The 16,330-nt window shown below is 41.2% G+C and overlaps 1 protein-coding gene and 1 pseudogene across 1 annotated transcript; both read left to right on the top strand.

Annotated features, from left to right (window-relative positions):
* The first annotated feature begins 1,005 nt into the window (after positions 1–1,005).
* Positions 1,006–6,401, top strand: ZNF572 (zinc finger protein 572). Its single transcript, XM_036741829.1, has 4 exons — positions 1,006–1,038; positions 1,197–1,395; positions 3,970–4,083; positions 4,684–6,401. The coding sequence occupies exons 1-4, from the start codon at positions 1,006–1,008 to the stop codon at positions 6,141–6,143; spliced, it is 1,806 nt and encodes a 601-aa protein (XP_036597724.1). The 3' UTR covers positions 6,144–6,401.
* Positions 6,402–8,854: 2,453 nt separating this feature from the next.
* Positions 8,855–13,348, top strand: LOC118834357 (annotated as a pseudogene).
* The last annotated feature ends 2,982 nt before the right edge of the window (positions 13,349–16,330 follow it).

Genomic DNA, 16,330 nt, shown 5'->3' with positions numbered 1-16,330 from the left:
CTACAGGAATGATGATGCTAAAGCTTATATAGGAAAAGTAGCGGATTATCTGGCAGATATGCTAATTAGGTGATAACTTAACAACCTTGGTCACTGGAGTCATTCACTACTGGAAACCAGGGGAAGGGGTTTCTCAGGGGGTGGATCTTTGGTCTGTTATGTCTGTAGCAAGATAGCTTTGAGAGTTGATGTCTATAGCTTGACCTCTGGATTGTATATGATAACTTTGGAAATCAATACATGATAATTCTGTGGTTATAAGATAGTCCTGTTTTGCAAGAGAATTTCTTCAGAGGTCAGCTTGTTCTTGTGATGGGGAAAGATAGTTTGTCTTACTGGTGCCCACTCATGAGTTACTGCTAGACAGTGTCCTCGGGCTGGGGAGAAAACTGTCAGAGATAGTGTTTTTTTGAAGCTCAGGAGAAATGTGATCTTGGAATTGGGGTCCAAGCACAAGCACCCAAGCACCCCATCAAGACTTCTTCAAAAGATTCGCTATTGGCTCAGATTGGGGCCTCAGCAGTTGAATCTATGAGAGTTGATGAGATCACCACGTGAAACAGTATAAAGGGAGAAGACAAGTTGACCCAGAACAGAGCCTTGGGAGCACTTCACTTTGGTGACTGAAGAGAGGGTGGATTGGAGCCGGGAGGGACTTGCAGTGGGGAGACCATTCAGAAGGCTACTGCCATAGTCCAGCTGTGAGCTGATGAAGGCCTGCACTAAGGTGGTGGCGGCGTCAGAGAAGAGAAAGGGGCGTATTGGAATGATGTTGCAAAGGTAGAATCAATAGGACTTAGTTTGGATTGGATATGGGGGGTGGGAGGGAGTGAAAGAGAGGTAGGAGTTGAGGATTAGTGAGGAAGACCTGGAGGAAGATCCAAGAAATGAGCCTGAGAAGGAACAGGCCGGCGGGAGAATCAAGAGAGAGTACTATCATGATAACCGTCTATTTATTGATGGGACTGATACTTATTCGTCTTGGGACGGTGGGCAAGTCGCCTAATGTCCCCGGGGTTTGGTCTAGTTCGGCAAAAGGTACACGGACGCTGATGCACTGATGAGCTCTTGGTAATCAGCTATGACCGCGTAGGTCAGACTCCGCAGAGGACTGAGAGAGACGGAGCCTGAAGCAGCCCGAGGTGGCACAGGTGCAGAACAGTGACAAAGAGACTTGAACCATCCCGGCCTCCTAGAGAGGCTCCGTCAAAATAACGCCGGGGGCGGGGCCCTCCGTCACTTCCGATTCCGGTCCTCGCCTCTGCCTACTCAATACGCCGGGTTTGGGAGTGCTCGGGGGTGGTGGGCTCAATCCATACTCTCCGTCCCCTTCCCCTCGCGATGTCCGCGCACCTGGCGGGGCAACGCAGAGCCCAACGCGCTGCCCCCAGAGCAGTGAGTGCCTGGATCGGGGTAAAGGGATGGCAGCGGGAGACGGCCCCCAGGGAGCCCGCGGGCTCGCTGAAGCTTCTGGGGTGGCCCCGAGGGCAGGCGTGGAGTCGGGACTGGATTTTTGTCTTTGCGCTGGCTGTAGCGACCCACGGCCACGAGCCAGCCCACTGGCATTGTGCTGGCACCGGGGCCAGGCAGCGCCCGGCCACCGTCTTACACCCGGCGGTTTAAATCGATTTTAGGTCGTGGTGCTTGTTTCAGTCTCAGGGCCCAGACTACCACGGAGATGTAATGGGGCCACATCCTGCTCCCCAGCAGCGCAGCCCGGGAAACCAGCCTTCAGGTTCCCGTGGGCAGCTACGTTAATGCTGGATACGGGCTGCGGAAGGTCCTTGTGATGGTGACTTTGGCCCTAATCTGTGTGCGCGCACACACATGCCCCGCATTCGAGGGGTTACTACCCAGATCTCTGCAGCTAGGACACAGACCCCTAGCAAGTCGCCCGGCTTCTCTGTAGGCTGAGGCTGTGGGCCCAGATAGAGTGCGTGGCTAAACCGAATGTACAACCCTATGGTCTTGACGGTAGGAACTCTGTCAGATCTAGATCTAGAATCATACAATTTTAGACCTCAAATGAACCAGTTCTAAATAATCTCTGAGGTCATTTTCAACTGACCTGCACAACACAACAGGCTATAAATTTATATGAGCCATAAAGAGTGGTCTAGACCAAACTCCTGATTTTACTGATGAGGAAGCTAAGATCTAGAACGCTTAAGTGACTGGGCCGAAGTTTGGATTGTCTGTATTTCCACCTTGCATGGCAAGGAACTGAATAAATGTTTATTGAATAAATGAATCAATGCATAAACTGTTGCACTTCTTAGCTTTCCATTTAACAGCTCATCAAGGGATAGCTTAGGGCAGCTAGGAGGTATAGTGGATAGAATGCTGTACTTGAGTTTGAATCCTGCTTCAGATACTTACTGTGAGACCCTGGGCAAGTCACTAAACCTTTCTCAACCTATGTTTATTCCTATCTGTAAAATGGGGATAACAACAGTGCCTGCCTACCCTATAAGACTATTGCTATTATTTGTTCTATTTGCATACTTCTTTACTAGAACTATATAACTCACATAGTAAATTTTTTTTCCATGATAATAGCATGACTTTGCATACTTTAAGGATATTGGATTGCATGGGTCTGAGTATTCCTTCCAGTGACACACATTAGAACTTTAAGGACTTTCAGTGTGTAAAAAAAAAAAAAATCACCTTTTGGCTAGCCCTTCAGTAATGAAAGCTGGCTCTGGAAGATAAATGTACAATTGGTCCTCTGGCCCACTCTCAAATCTTTTCTCTCCTAAAACCTGCCAGATGTCATGCTGTGCTGGCATGGCCTTTGAGAATCTGGGGGCACTTCCATGCCATGTTGAGATTTTGAAGTAGAACTTTGATGGATCATTATAATGACATACAATTTAGGTCATAGAAAACGAGAAAACTTCCTTTGATCCAAAAACATCTTGACATGCCAAAACGGTGGACTTAATTTCATAGAAATAAATGTCAAAGCTTGCATAGATTCAAAAAAATCATTTTAATAAGTAAAAAGCAAGGAAAAAAAACAGACAAAAAAGTTCATGTGAAAAATCTCAGAGTTTTAGCAAAATACAAAGTCAATATAAGGCAAGGGTGCTACATGGCAGTCAGAAAAACTAAAAATACAACACAGAGTTCTGGACAGGTAATCCAACTGTGCTTCACTCGAGATAGACCATATCTGGAGTACTGTGTCTAGTTCCAGGTACTATGTTTTAGTAAGGCCAATGATAAGCTAGAGCATAGGGTAAGTACTTTGGTAAGGGGACAGGAAACCATGGAATATGAAGTGGTTTTGTTTTTTTTAAACTTAGTAGGGACATTATAGTTTTCAGTTCTTTGGAAAACTTTCATCTGAAATAGAGATAAAACTTTTTTCTAGAGAAGTAGATTTAGTTTTAATATATGGAAAAATGCCCTTATGATTTGTGCAATTCAAAAGTAGGATAACTTGCTTTAGGAAAATAGACAATTCCTTGACCCTAGTGGTCTTCAAGCAAGAGACTAGATGATCACTTGTTGAAAACTTTTAAGAAGAGATTCCCGTTTAGCTACAGATTGTACCAGATAGATTCTGAAATGCCTTCCAACTCTTGAGATTTGGTTGTTCTCTAATAATCCTCCAATTTCCAAAGGAACTATTTATAATCCTCCTATTTCTAGAGGAAGTACAACTACAAAAACCTCTGCCCTTTGTCCCTAATTCCAGGTACCATGTATGAAAATCTAGAACATTCCATGTAATTCAAATTAATTTTCAAAATCAAGTCATTAGGATTTCAACATTTTTAGAAGGATTAAGAATTTTCTTGAGTGATCTTCTGGGAGCAGAGAAAATGTTTCTGATAATTTCAGTGTAGGACACAATATACTTTAAGTGCTTGATAATGTTAAACAACAGTTTTGAGGAAGGGAAGGTACAGGGATAAACTTGCATAATTTTCTGCAGATGTTCCCTGTCTCCTTTCACAGGGTTTCAGATCTGTCAGCTGGTTGTGATCTCCCTGATGGAGAAAGGGGAAGAGTTGTTGGTACCAAATCTTGAGGGCTGCAAGGAGAAAGAGATTTTAAGAAGCTCTTACACAGGTGAGGGACAAAGAGGATGGTCTCAGTCCCCAGAACAACCTCTCTGAGATTTCTTATTCTGAATTTTGCTAAAACTATTAAATAGCTTGCATGACTATTATTTTCATAGCAGATATGGCTGTGGGTTCACAGTTAGTCCTGTTGTTGCTAATACACATTGTCCCTCTTCTGTGCTTTGGGACAGTGCATGAATCTGGTTTTACACTGACAGAACCAGCAGGAGTTGTTGCACTTTTTTTGTCCAGACCTATGATTTCATCAGTGTAGGGAATGCCCTACTCATGCAGGTCAGCAACTCTTGTAATTTTTAATCCTAGTTCCCTGAAATACTGAAAAGTGACTTCCCATTGCTCATATCATATAGCTAGCATATATCCAAGGCAGGAATTGAATCCAGCTCTTCCTGACTCCAAAACTGCCCTATCTACTATGCCATAGCTCACATGTCCTTCAAGAATTGGCTCAAGCACCATTTTCTACACAAAGCCCCCACTGGCACTTAGCACAGTGCTCTGCATTCAGCAGGTGCTTAATTGATGTTTATTGTGGTTTTATTCCCATGACAGACACACTCTTTATATTTTCTCTTTATTCTTTCAGTGAGTAAGAACAGTTTGGAAACTCTTGACCAGAAATACCCTAAGGATGAGGAACCTAAGGACATAACATCAGAGTGGTCTGAGAAAGATGTTCTCCCAAACATTGAACATGAGGATACTAAAGAAATTCCATTAGGAAGGAACAAAGGGGTCAGGTTCTGGAATCTTGAGTGGAAAGATACTCATGAGAATAACTGCAAGACAGAAACTCTGTGGGGGAAACCTATGGGAAAAGAACAAAGTAAATCTGTTTCCTGGGAATGGGGCACCAGAAAAAACATTGACATCACTGTCCATCAGACACTACCCAAAAGAGAAAAATCCCACAAATGTCTTGAATGTCAGAAGAACTTCAAAAACAGCTCTCACCTTCGAATTCATCTAAGGACTCACACAGGAGAAAAGCCTTACAGATGTTCGGAGTGTGAGAAATGCTTTAGTAACAGCTCCCATTTGATTCAGCATCAGAGAACCCACACAGGAGAGAAGCCCTATCAATGTAATGAATGTGGGAAAAGCTTTAGCAATACCTCACACCTCATTATCCATGAGAGAACACACACAGGAGAGAAGCCCTATAAGTGTCCAGAATGTGGGAAGAGTTTCAGTAGTAGCTCGCATCTTATTCAGCATCACAGATCTCATACAGGAGAGAAACCTTATGAATGTCCTGTGTGTGGGAAATGCTTCAGTCACAGCTATGTCCTAATTGAGCACCAAAGGACCCACACAGGAGAAAAGCCCTATAAATGTCTTGAATGTGGGAAAAGATTTAGTCAGAGTTCCAGCCTTATTCGCCATCAGCGCACACATACTGGTGAGAAACCCTACAAATGTCTTGAGTGTGGGAAAAGCTTTGGATGTAACTCTACCCTCATAAAGCATCAGAGAATTCACACAGGAGAAAAACCATATAAATGCTCAGAATGTGGGAAAAATTTTAGCCGCGGCTCAAACCTTATTACGCACCAGAAAACACACATGGGAGAGAAATCCTATGAGAGTACAGAATTTGGAGTAAATTTGAATCACAGTTGTAACTCAGAGCGCCAGAGACCTCAACCAGGAGAGAAAACATATAAGTGTTGTGAATGTGGGAAAAGTTTCAACCTTAGTTCACACCTTATTAGGCACCAGAGAACACACACAGGAGAAAAACCCTATAGATGTCCTGAGTGTTGGAAAACTTTCAGTCAAAGCTCCACACTGGTGATCCACCAGAGAATTCATACAGGAGAGAAACCATATAAATGTCCCGACTGCGGGGAAAGTTTCAGTCAAAGCTTTAACCTTATCAGGCACCGAAGGACCCACATAGGAGAAAAACCTTATAAATGTACTGACTGTGAGAAATCTTTCAGTCGTAGTGCCTACCTCAATCAGCATCAGAAAACACACACAAGAGAAAAGCTCTTTCAGTTCCCTGAAATTGAGAAAAAGTTTACTCATGAATGGACCTAGAAAAACTTGAAGTGGGGGTGGGGCATGTGGACTTCACCTACTCATTTCCAGTTCCCAAGTCTGTTCCCTTTTATTGACCCATCACAATGAAGCTGTTGTAAAATCAGTTTACTGTTGAATTTATTTGGCCTATCATCAATACCTCTGGAAAAGAGAGCTAAGGCCACTCTGCTTAGAAGTTGTAAAGACTCAAACCAACCAGGTCATGGATCTTCCCAGTGAAAAACAGCACCAAGGATGGAAAGAAAATAGAATTTTTTTATTTAAGGTAAGATAGGAATAGTTCAGATTAATCCTAAGAATAAATTTTAACAAAAAAAACCTGAAATCTTGAAGCTAGATCTTCTACTAAAGTTTGCAATTTTCTCTTTCCATTTTAGGTATAGGCAGACTGCTATTTGTCCCACACAGCTTGCTGATAAAGTGGTTCTGCTGAAGAACAGTGTGGTTCCCTGGCTTTTTGTAGGGGAAGGTGCTGAGGCAAAAAACAATGGTTTAAACTTGAGCAGTCTTGTTCCTTGAAAATTAACTCTTGTAGAGTGTGGCACAAAGTGAATCAAAAGTGAGCACTAAGTAAATCTTATCTGACCAGTAAAGATTTGTCACAAGGCTGTAAGAGATCTAGAACTAAAGATTTTGTTCTCTTCTAGATCAAACAGTCTAGAGCAGCAGTGAAAGAGAGTGTTGGAGAACAATGGATTTTGAGGCAAGATATTCCAGGGTATTTTTAGTCAATTGGGTCATTAACCTATAATCTGTTGAGATCCCCTTGCACTATGCCCCAGCATCCCTACCATAAGAGAAGCAAGATTAGGAGCCAGGGCACTTGAATTCTGTTCTTGTAAACTAAGCAATTAGTAACTAGTCTTTTCCCATCTGTGTGCCTTGGCTTTCCTACTATGTAGAGATTCAGTGAAATTGGAAACTGAATTCTTGTAGCTAACTCAATGACTTAATGTCACATGGAGAGAATTCCATTAGTTATTGGAGTATTACTTGGTTTAGGTCCTAAATATCTTAGGATTTATATCTTAGTTTATATCTTAGGATTTCCAAATATATTTAAAAGGGATTGAGGTGAAAATTTAAAATTTGACAGAAGGGAATTGAATGGTACTGTTCCCAAAGAGACCATTCCTTTTGCCATGTTGAAATGCAGCAGTACCATGGAGGCAACTGAGTTGCATTGGAATTGTTACATCTTCCCCTGTCACTGAGAGGAAGTTGATGTTGGGTAGTGACTGTATTATGATTTTCTATTATTAAAGGATGAAAACTGTAGCAAAAACCAAAGATATTTAAGACATGGTTTTTTGGTAAATTTGCTGCCTTGCCTGGGATGGGGAATATTGGTAGAAATGAACAATCTCCTCAGTTCCCATAATCTACTTCTTCCCTGTGTCTTATCTTTACATATGGCTGTTCAGACCTATTACCTAGGAGTCCTCCATTTTTATTATTTAAGAATTCTAAAATTCCTTTATCTAATCATAACCTGCTGTCATACCTTCTCCCTATGCATCACCCCTCCTAAATCTATTATTTGATTTTTGATGATCTCTGGTCCCTTCACTCCTTAGTGCCTTTAACTTTCCGTGCTTCCGTTTAACCCTATAGTTGAGCAGTTCAACATTACTGTCCTCTACTTTTGAATCCATTTTTCTTTTGTTCTACTTCTGATCATGCATTGCCAAACTCCAACCCTGGTTTACTTCCACCATCTACTTCACAAGCCTATGGGTTTTTTTTTTTCATTTTAACTGGTCCTTACTGAAACAAGATAATTCTCTTACTCCTCCCCAATTGATTTTCTGTGTCATTTTACACTGTCATCCTAAACTTTTCCTTCTCTCCTCAAGTCTTTAATACCACTTCTCTTCCTACCATCTCAGCAAAAGATATCAGACTTCATACCTTACTTAGAAAATAGAGATGATTCTCTTTACCATCTTACACCTATCAGATTGGCTGATATGACAGAAAAAGAAAATGATAAATGTTGGACGGGATGTAGGAAAATTGGGACATTAATCTTCTGTTGGTGGAGTTGTGAACTGATGCAACTATTCTGAAGAGCAATTTGGAAGTATGCCCAAAAGGCTACAAAACTGCATACTACTAGGTCTGTATCCCAAAGAGATTTTTTTTTCATTCTCTCTCTTTTTTTTAAATAAACTTTCTTTTTTTTCCCCCCAAACTGTGCTCAGCATTCCTTGGTTGCAGGGAAGAAGGGAGGGAGGGAGGAAGGAAGGTAGGGAAGGATGGTGGGGAGGAAGGGGGAGGGTTGGAGGGAAGAGGAACATCTGGAAAGGAGAGGCAGCCTGACAGTCCAGCTGTTTTCGATCTCATTGCACATTACTGAGTTACATGGTAGAAAAGGAGGAGGGGAAGGAGGGGTTGAAAAGAAAGGAAGGCCAAAGAGATTTTTAAAAAGGCAGGGGAGGTGGGGAAGGACCTATTTGTGCAAAAATATAGCAACTCTTTGTGATGGCAATACATACTTCTGTTCTCTACTAAACCTATTTTATAATACATCGAGGTGCATGTGTTTGTGTGAAGGCTCAAAGCTTTCAGGAGATAAAAACCCAAGGGATATACTTTTTAGTGGGGGTTTATGGATGGTGGTTCTACAATGAAAAAAAATTGCCTGGGGCAGACAAATGCTTAGTCCTAACTCTAACAGTGAAATAGCTGAACTAAGAGCTTAGCTGATGGATTTAGAACTGGAAGAGATCTTAGAGATCATGGATCAACTGACGCCCAGAGAGGTAAAGGTCATGTAGGTAACAAGTGACAGAATTGGTATTTGAATGCAATGTAAAAAAATGAGATATTTGCAATTTTTTTAAAGTTTGTTCATACCAGGCAGGTGTAATGACGTGCAGGAGTGGCAGTAGGGAAAGAGGACAGAGGCAAGAGATGTGGCAAAAATGAAATCCATACTTGTTAAATGATCAGATAGAAAAGGTGAGGGAGGGAGAAGAATTAATGATCTAAAGGCAGACAGTTGCTCCAAGTTTGTAAAGCAGGCTTATAGCTTCCCACTGCAGTAAATTATCACCACCACCCAACATGTGCAGGGGCATACCCATAAGTATGTACACACGTAGCTTTAAGAGCCCATCATGGCTTCTGATGCCAAGATGGCAGAGTAAAGAAGGAACCCTCTGAAGCCTTCCTAAATTCCCCTCAAAACAACTAGAAACCCACCTCAGAATTGATCTGAGAGTAGGGAAGCAGCTTACCAGCCTGACAGGAAAGATCCATCTCACTGGGGTGGGAGGGGAGTGAGGTCCAAAAGCAGCAGCCAGCCTCACAGCAGGAGGACTGCAGCAAGGCTCCAAGCCTGAGGCAATCCACCAGTAAAGCCCTGCAAGCCAGCAGCCCCCCAGGCAAGTGAGCAGTCTGTGTAGTGCAGGAAGGCCACACCCCAGTGACCCCACCCCCAGCACAAGCCACTAGCCATCCTTGACATTACTGCTGACCAACAGAGAGACCTTGTTTCTATAGCAACCCAGCAGGAGGGCCCCACCCTTGGAGCAGGCCAGCAGTTAAACCCCACATACAGGGAGGCCCCACCTCCCAGTATAAGCCAGAAGGGAAGTATACCCTCTAGAGAAAGCAAGCAGCTAAGCCCTGAAGCCCAGTGAAAGCCAACAGTGAGACCCTGAGCCCCAGCACAAAAAACTTGGGACAGTGCAGGACCAGAGCCTAATTCTCACATAAAAACACCAAATCTCTCTCTCACACACACACACACACACACGCGCGCGCGCGCAGAAAAAAATGAACAAAAAACAAAACTAAAAGATCCTGACTATAGAAAGTTACTATAGTGATAGAGAGGACCAAAGCAAACTTAGTAGAGGACAATAGTGTCAAAATGGCTACATGTGAAGCCTCAAAGAAAAATCTAATTTGGTCTCAGGCCCAAAAGGAATTCCTGGAAGAGCTTAAAAAGGATTTTCAAAAAGCAAATTAGAGAAGAAGAAAAATTGGGGGGAAAATGAGAGTAATGCAGTAGAATCATGAAAAAAGAGTCCATAGCATGGGAAAAGATATACAAAAATTTAGAAAAATATTAATTACTCATGGGTAGGCTGAACCAGTATAATAAAAATGAAAATTCTACCTAAATTTATTTATTCAGTGCCACACCAATCAAATGATCAAAAAATTATTTTGCATAGCTAGAAAAAAATAACAAAATTCATCTGGAAGAACAAAAGTTCAAGGATATCTAGGGAATCAGTGAAAAAATGTGAAAGAAGGTGGTCTAGCCATACCAGATCCCAATTATCAAAATAATTTGGTACTGGTTAAGAAATAGAGTGGTGGATGAGTGGAATAGATTAGGTACAAATTATATTATAGTAAATTACCATAGTAATCTAGTATATGATAATCCCAAAAATCCAAGCTTTTGGAACAAAAACTCATTATTTGACAAAAACTGATGGGAAAACTGAAAAACAGTGTGGCAGAAAAACTAGGTATAGATCAATATCTCACACCACATACCAAGATAAGGTCAAACTGGGTACGTGACATACACGTAAAAGGTGATATCACAAGCAAATTAAGAGGACATGGAATAGTTTATCTGTGTGATCTATGGATAGGGGAAGAATTTAGGTTCAAGGAAGATATAGAGAGCATTGCAAAATGTAAAATAGATAGTTTTGATTATATAAAAGTAAAAAGTTTTTGCACAAACAAAATCAATGCAACCAAAATTATAAAGAAGGCAGAAAAGTGTGTGTGTGGGGGGGGTGATTTTGCAGCAAGTGTCTTTGATAAAGGCCTCATTTCTCAAATATATAGAGAACTGAGACAAATTTATAAAAATACAAGTCATTGCCCAATTGATAAATGGTTAAAGGATATGAACAGGAAGTTTTCAGACAAATCAAAGCTGTCTATAGTCATATGAAAAAACACTCTAAATCACTTGATCAGAGAAATGGAAATTAAAACAACTCTGAGGTAGTACCTCACAGCTATCAGAGTGGTTAATATCACAGAAAAGGAAAATAATAAATGTTGGAAGGTATGTGGGAAAATTGAGACAGTATGGTGTTGTGAGTTGATCCAACCATCCTGGAGAGCAATTTGGAACTATGCCCAAAGCATATAAAACTGTGAACACCCTTTGATCTAACAATACCACTGCTAGGTCTATATCCCAAAGATCTCCAAAAAAAAGGGAAAAGGACCTATTTATACAAAAATATTTATAGCAGTTCTTTTTGTGGTGGCTAAGAATTGGAAATCAAAGTGATGCCCATCAATGGGGGAATGGCTAAACAAGCTGTAGTACATGATTTTAATGGAATATTATTGTGCTGTAAGAAATGACAAGGATGATTTCAGAAAAACCTGAAAAGACTTACATGAAGTGATACAGAGTGAAGTGAGCCAAACCAGAACTGTACACAGAAACAGCAACATTGTGCAATGATCTGCAAAGCCTGAAGGATTCCCACCTATAACAAAATATTCTTGGTGGATTCCATCAGCAGCCAAAGTCTTAGCTTTACTTAATGCGGCAAACAGTCTTGTCTACCTTCCTCTTATTCTGTATACCGATTTCTATAATTCTACATTGGATTATGTTTATCTCATGTAAGATTATCACACCTGTCAGTGCTTTGGAAATTCTCAAAGGTTTTCCTTCTGTCAATATCCATTTGTTATTTCTGTAGCTGTAAAAAAATAAAAATCATTATTCAGAGGGACTCAGAGCAACAGATAATAAGCATTGCCAGGCAGAGTCCGGTGGACAAAGTTTCTTAAAGGCAAAGACCTCACATGAATATGCTATTTAAAATTTTTTTTCTTTATTTTAAACAAATACTAAAGCAAATACACAATAAGAAAAAGATACATAAACTTAGATACAAAATAAGAAAAGAAAAAAAGCATTGCCATGTACACAGCAGAACGTAAAAGAGGATTCAAAATATACAACAAATTTCCATTTAAGAAAGCCTATATAATAAATACTACATATTGTGTTCGGAGCATCTTTGCTTCCTTGTAAATTTTCTTTTGTTCTCTGCTGTGTACTTTTTACTTTGTTCTTTCTCTCCCCTTTCTCCTCCCCTCCCCCAAGGCTACAATTAAATGTGTGTGTGTGCGCGCCTGCGCGCACACTATTTCTAAATATGAAAGTAAAAAGAACATACTATGTTAGTGATTCACTCCATGAGCTGATATGGAAAAGAGGAGACTTGAAAAAGAAGCTGAAAATGACATCTATGGGTGAGGCTGGCCTTGATATGGGTGGCTTGACAAAAGAATGGTTTCTTCTCCCGATTCTCCAGATTTTTCACCCAGACTATGGCATGTTTGCATATCACGAGGATTCACACTGTCATTGGTTTAGCAGCTTAAATGTGTTAACTTCTGAATTTCAGGTGGTTGGTATTCTTATGGAACTAGATGCATATAACAGCATTACCTTGGACATTCCTTTCCTATTCCGCTGTTACAAGAAGCTCTTAAGGCCTCCCATTGTTCCTGGTGACTAGAACATACCAGTAGGCATCTGCAGTGTTACAATAGACGATCTATATAACATTGTTCCCGAATTGGCCCATGGATTAAGTGAACTTTTATCATATAATGGCAGTGTTTATTTTTTACTCAACCTTCCAGGTTTTCCAAGAATAATTTTGAATAATCAAATCCTAAAATTTAAAACCACATAGTGGTAAAATTCCCGTCACCAATCAGAATAGGAAAGAGTATGTACACCTATATGTTTGTTGACTTCCCTCTCTACAAATCTGTCTATAAACAGGTTGCTGCATTTTATTATGGATTTCATAGTGTATGTGCTTCAGATGCACTAATGCTGCTTTGTCCAGAAGCGGAAGAAATTCTGGTCTGTGGGAGTCCTGAATTCAGGATACGCATGCTCTGCAGAGACATACTCAGTATGATGCCTATGTGAAAACTGACCTTACGGAACAATACTTTTGGGGTGTTGTGCTTAGATTTCCTCTTGATCTTGAAAAGAAGTTATTACATTTTACCATAGGAAGTGTAGGAGGGATGGTAGATTTGAATTTCAAGATTTTGAAGCATGACACTTCACTAATTGGTAACCAGTGGCCCATACCTGCTTCAACCAATTTCGCCTGCCTTCTTACAAGAACAAAAAAGACTTAAAGCAGAAAACTGATCATTGGGATTTTTAAATTCTGAAGGTTTTGAGCTGCAGTAACTTTGGACTTGAAATAAAGTATTTTTATATGTAGCATCCACTCTTTTCTCATTGTCTTTAACCTTTTCATGATTCTGTCTTCAGCACTACAATAAGTAAAATGATTTTCAAATATTGACTTTTTGGATTATTAAATGTGAAATACATCCAATCTATGTACAGTTTTCAAAAACTGCAGAGACTTCGGCACAGAGAGGGGGATGGGGCAGTCAATAAGTAACAACAAGAGAGAACTCTAGGGTTCTGGGAGAAATGAGGAGTCTAAGGCTTGAGAGTAGGTTTAAAGAAGTGAATGGTTCGGTTAAGATAAGGGCTGCTACACTTGGCTTAGTATGTTGAAAGAAAGAGGTTTATTATGAAAGTTATGGTTTAGTCATTTTGCATTTGTGTCAGACTCCTCCTGACCCTTTGGGGGGTTTTCTTGGCAGAGATACTGAAGTAGTTTGCCATTTCCTTCTCCAGCTCATTTTACAGATGAGGAAACTAAGGCAGATAGTATCTGAGGCCAGATTTGAACTGAGGAAGAGGAGTCTTCTTGACTCCAGGCCTGACACTGTGCCACCTAGCTGCCCATATCAAAGACTACTTAAGAATAATTCCCTGGCTGTCCCAGCTGTACATGATCACCTCATCACCAAGTCAAAAACTTTCTGACTGAATATCCATTGTGTTCAAAGTACTATATTAAAATGAAAAACACCATAGAAAGAAAGAAATACATGTCATGGCCAACCTCTGTCGTAGACCTTACATTGAGTTGGGAAGACTAGGCCCACATTCACAAAAAAAGTGAAAACATAGAAGTGCAGATATTTTTGAATAAACTATATATTAATGGTGGAAAAGTGGAAAAACTATGGAGTGATGAACTGATTGAAATTTAAAAGCTTTATACAGAAGACAAATGTTGACTGAATGGGATTTTCAAAGGGGAATTAACTAGATTGTCAGAAAGTGTAAAATAGTTCACAAATACAAATTATATTCTGTGGCGTTCCTAATACATTTTAAAATTCTGCGGTGTCGAAGAAAAAATATTAATACTAATATTCCAGGTTTTTAGGCCCAAGTTTACCAAACACAATTTTATTTAATATTGATCTAACATCCAGCCATTTCTAGCTTTAAGAGAAAGATGTCCAAACTGGCCTGCCCTTCAAACATCCAGTTTCAGATGGCCAAAAGGCAGTTGGAATGCAAGACTGGAGGTCGGCAGAGAGGTAGAGGTTAGGACTAGATGAGGAGAACTGACAGTTATCCACATAGAGATGATAATTCAATACAAGGGAGATCAACAAGTGAATTAGTATAGATGGAAAAGAGAAGAGGACCCAGGACATAGCACTGTGGAATACTCATGGTTAGTAGACCTAACAGGAATTCTGAGGAAGAAAATTCTCCTGTATCATTCCCCTCAAGGAATTTGATAGATTTCAATAAAAGTTTTCAGTGGTAAAGGGGGTGGAAGGGTGTCTTAGGGCCAATCCTTCAGGTAGTTGGGATGACCTTGATACAGACAGACAAAGCAGTGATGTAACTGTTGAGGTTTAGGAGTGCTGGGACCCTGAAATAGCAACACGCAGGTCCTGCCTGAATGAATTCAATTCAAGCCTCCTTTCAGCCAAAGAAAAACAAGATTTATTAAAAATCTGCCATATTGGTCAAACTCAAAGAATCTGAGCATTTGTGACTCTTGTATTGGCAAGCACGGCCAGATTGAATCTGAGCCCTTTCATGGAGGCCAAGATGGGTCTCATATACAGAAAGATTGTGAAAGGGATCTAGGGGTGGCCAAGTAGTCTGGGGTGACTGGAGGAGATGTGCATGGAGGATCTTGATGGGAGTGGCCAGTAGAGTGGGTGACTAAAGATCAGAAGCCAAGAGCCAAGAGAATGCAGTGGGAAGTAGTCAAAGGCATCCCAAGATAACAGACAATGGAGGGCTAGGTTAAAGTTAACAGAAAATTGGGCATAGCAATAATGAAAGGCTTATAGCCTCAGGAGAACCCCAGATCAAGTGGGAAGATTCGAGGAGGCTTCAAGGGAGTTCTCAGAGTCTGTACCCAAAGGCAAAGACAAGAATTCCTTTTTGTTAAAAGGCTGGATAATCATTAGCTCTGCAGCTAGGTGGTGCAGTGGATAGAGCACTGGGCTTGGAATCAAGAGGTCTCATCTTTGAAGATGGTGGCTGGAAAGCAGGAATTGCGTGAGCTCCCCGCCAAGTCCCTCCAAAAACCTATAAAAATGGCTCTGAACAAATTCTAGAACTGCAGAACCCACAAAACAGCAGAGGGAAACAGTGCTCCAGCCCAGGACAGCCTGGATGATCGCTGGGTGAGGACTATTGGGCACGGAGCTGGGAGCAGGAGGGGAGCGGAGCCCAGCATGGGCTGCGTGGACCAACCAGACCGGGAGCCGGGCGGAGCAGGCCCTGGCACCCAGAATCAGTGAGCTGTGGCAGTTGCCAAACTTCTCGACCCACAAACACCAAAGACAACAGAGAAGAACTGCAGAACCCACGAAATAGCAGAGGGAAGCAGGGCTCCAGCCCAGGACAGTCTGGATGGTCTCTGGGTAAGGTCTACTGCGCACGGAGCTGGGCTCTGCTCCGCATCCTTCTCATTTCCCTTCCCAATTTTTCCTCTACTTCTCTTTCTTTTCCAAATCCTTTTTGAGCTCTTCCATGGCCTGAGACCAGTTCATGTTTTTCTTGGAGGCTTTTGATGTAGGCTCTTTGACTTTGTTGACTTCTTCTGGCTGTATGTTTTGGTCTTCTTTGTCACCAAAGAAAGATTCCAAAGTCTGAGACTGAATCTGAGTGCGTTTTCACCGCCTGGCCATGTTCTCAGCCAACTTACTTGACCCTTGAGTTTTTCATCGGGGTATGACTGCTTGGAGAGTAAAGAGTACTTTGTTCCAAGCTTGAGAGGATGTGCTGTTATTTTCAGAGCTATTAC

The sequence above is a fragment of the Trichosurus vulpecula genome, chromosome 1 (genome assembly GCF_011100635.1).
Source record: "Trichosurus vulpecula isolate mTriVul1 chromosome 1, mTriVul1.pri, whole genome shotgun sequence".
NCBI classification, from domain to species: Eukaryota; Metazoa; Chordata; class Mammalia; order Diprotodontia; family Phalangeridae; genus Trichosurus; species Trichosurus vulpecula.
The sequence above is the reverse complement of the archived record's forward strand: the minus strand, read 5'-3'. Positions and strand labels throughout refer to the sequence as shown.

Bases quoted from the DNA above. Each gene is read 5' to 3' on its own strand.
- ZNF572 (XM_036741829.1), top strand. From the start codon at position 1,006: ATGTCCCCGGGGTTTGGTCTAGTTCGGCAAAAG. The intron at 1,039-1,196 runs GTACACGGACGC...CCGGCCTCCTAG, and splicing joins TTGGTCTAGTTCGGCAAAAG to AGAGGCTCCGTCAAAATAAC. The intron at 1,396-3,969 runs GTGAGTGCCTGG...CTCCTTTCACAG, and splicing joins AACGCGCTGCCCCCAGAGCA to GGTTTCAGATCTGTCAGCTG.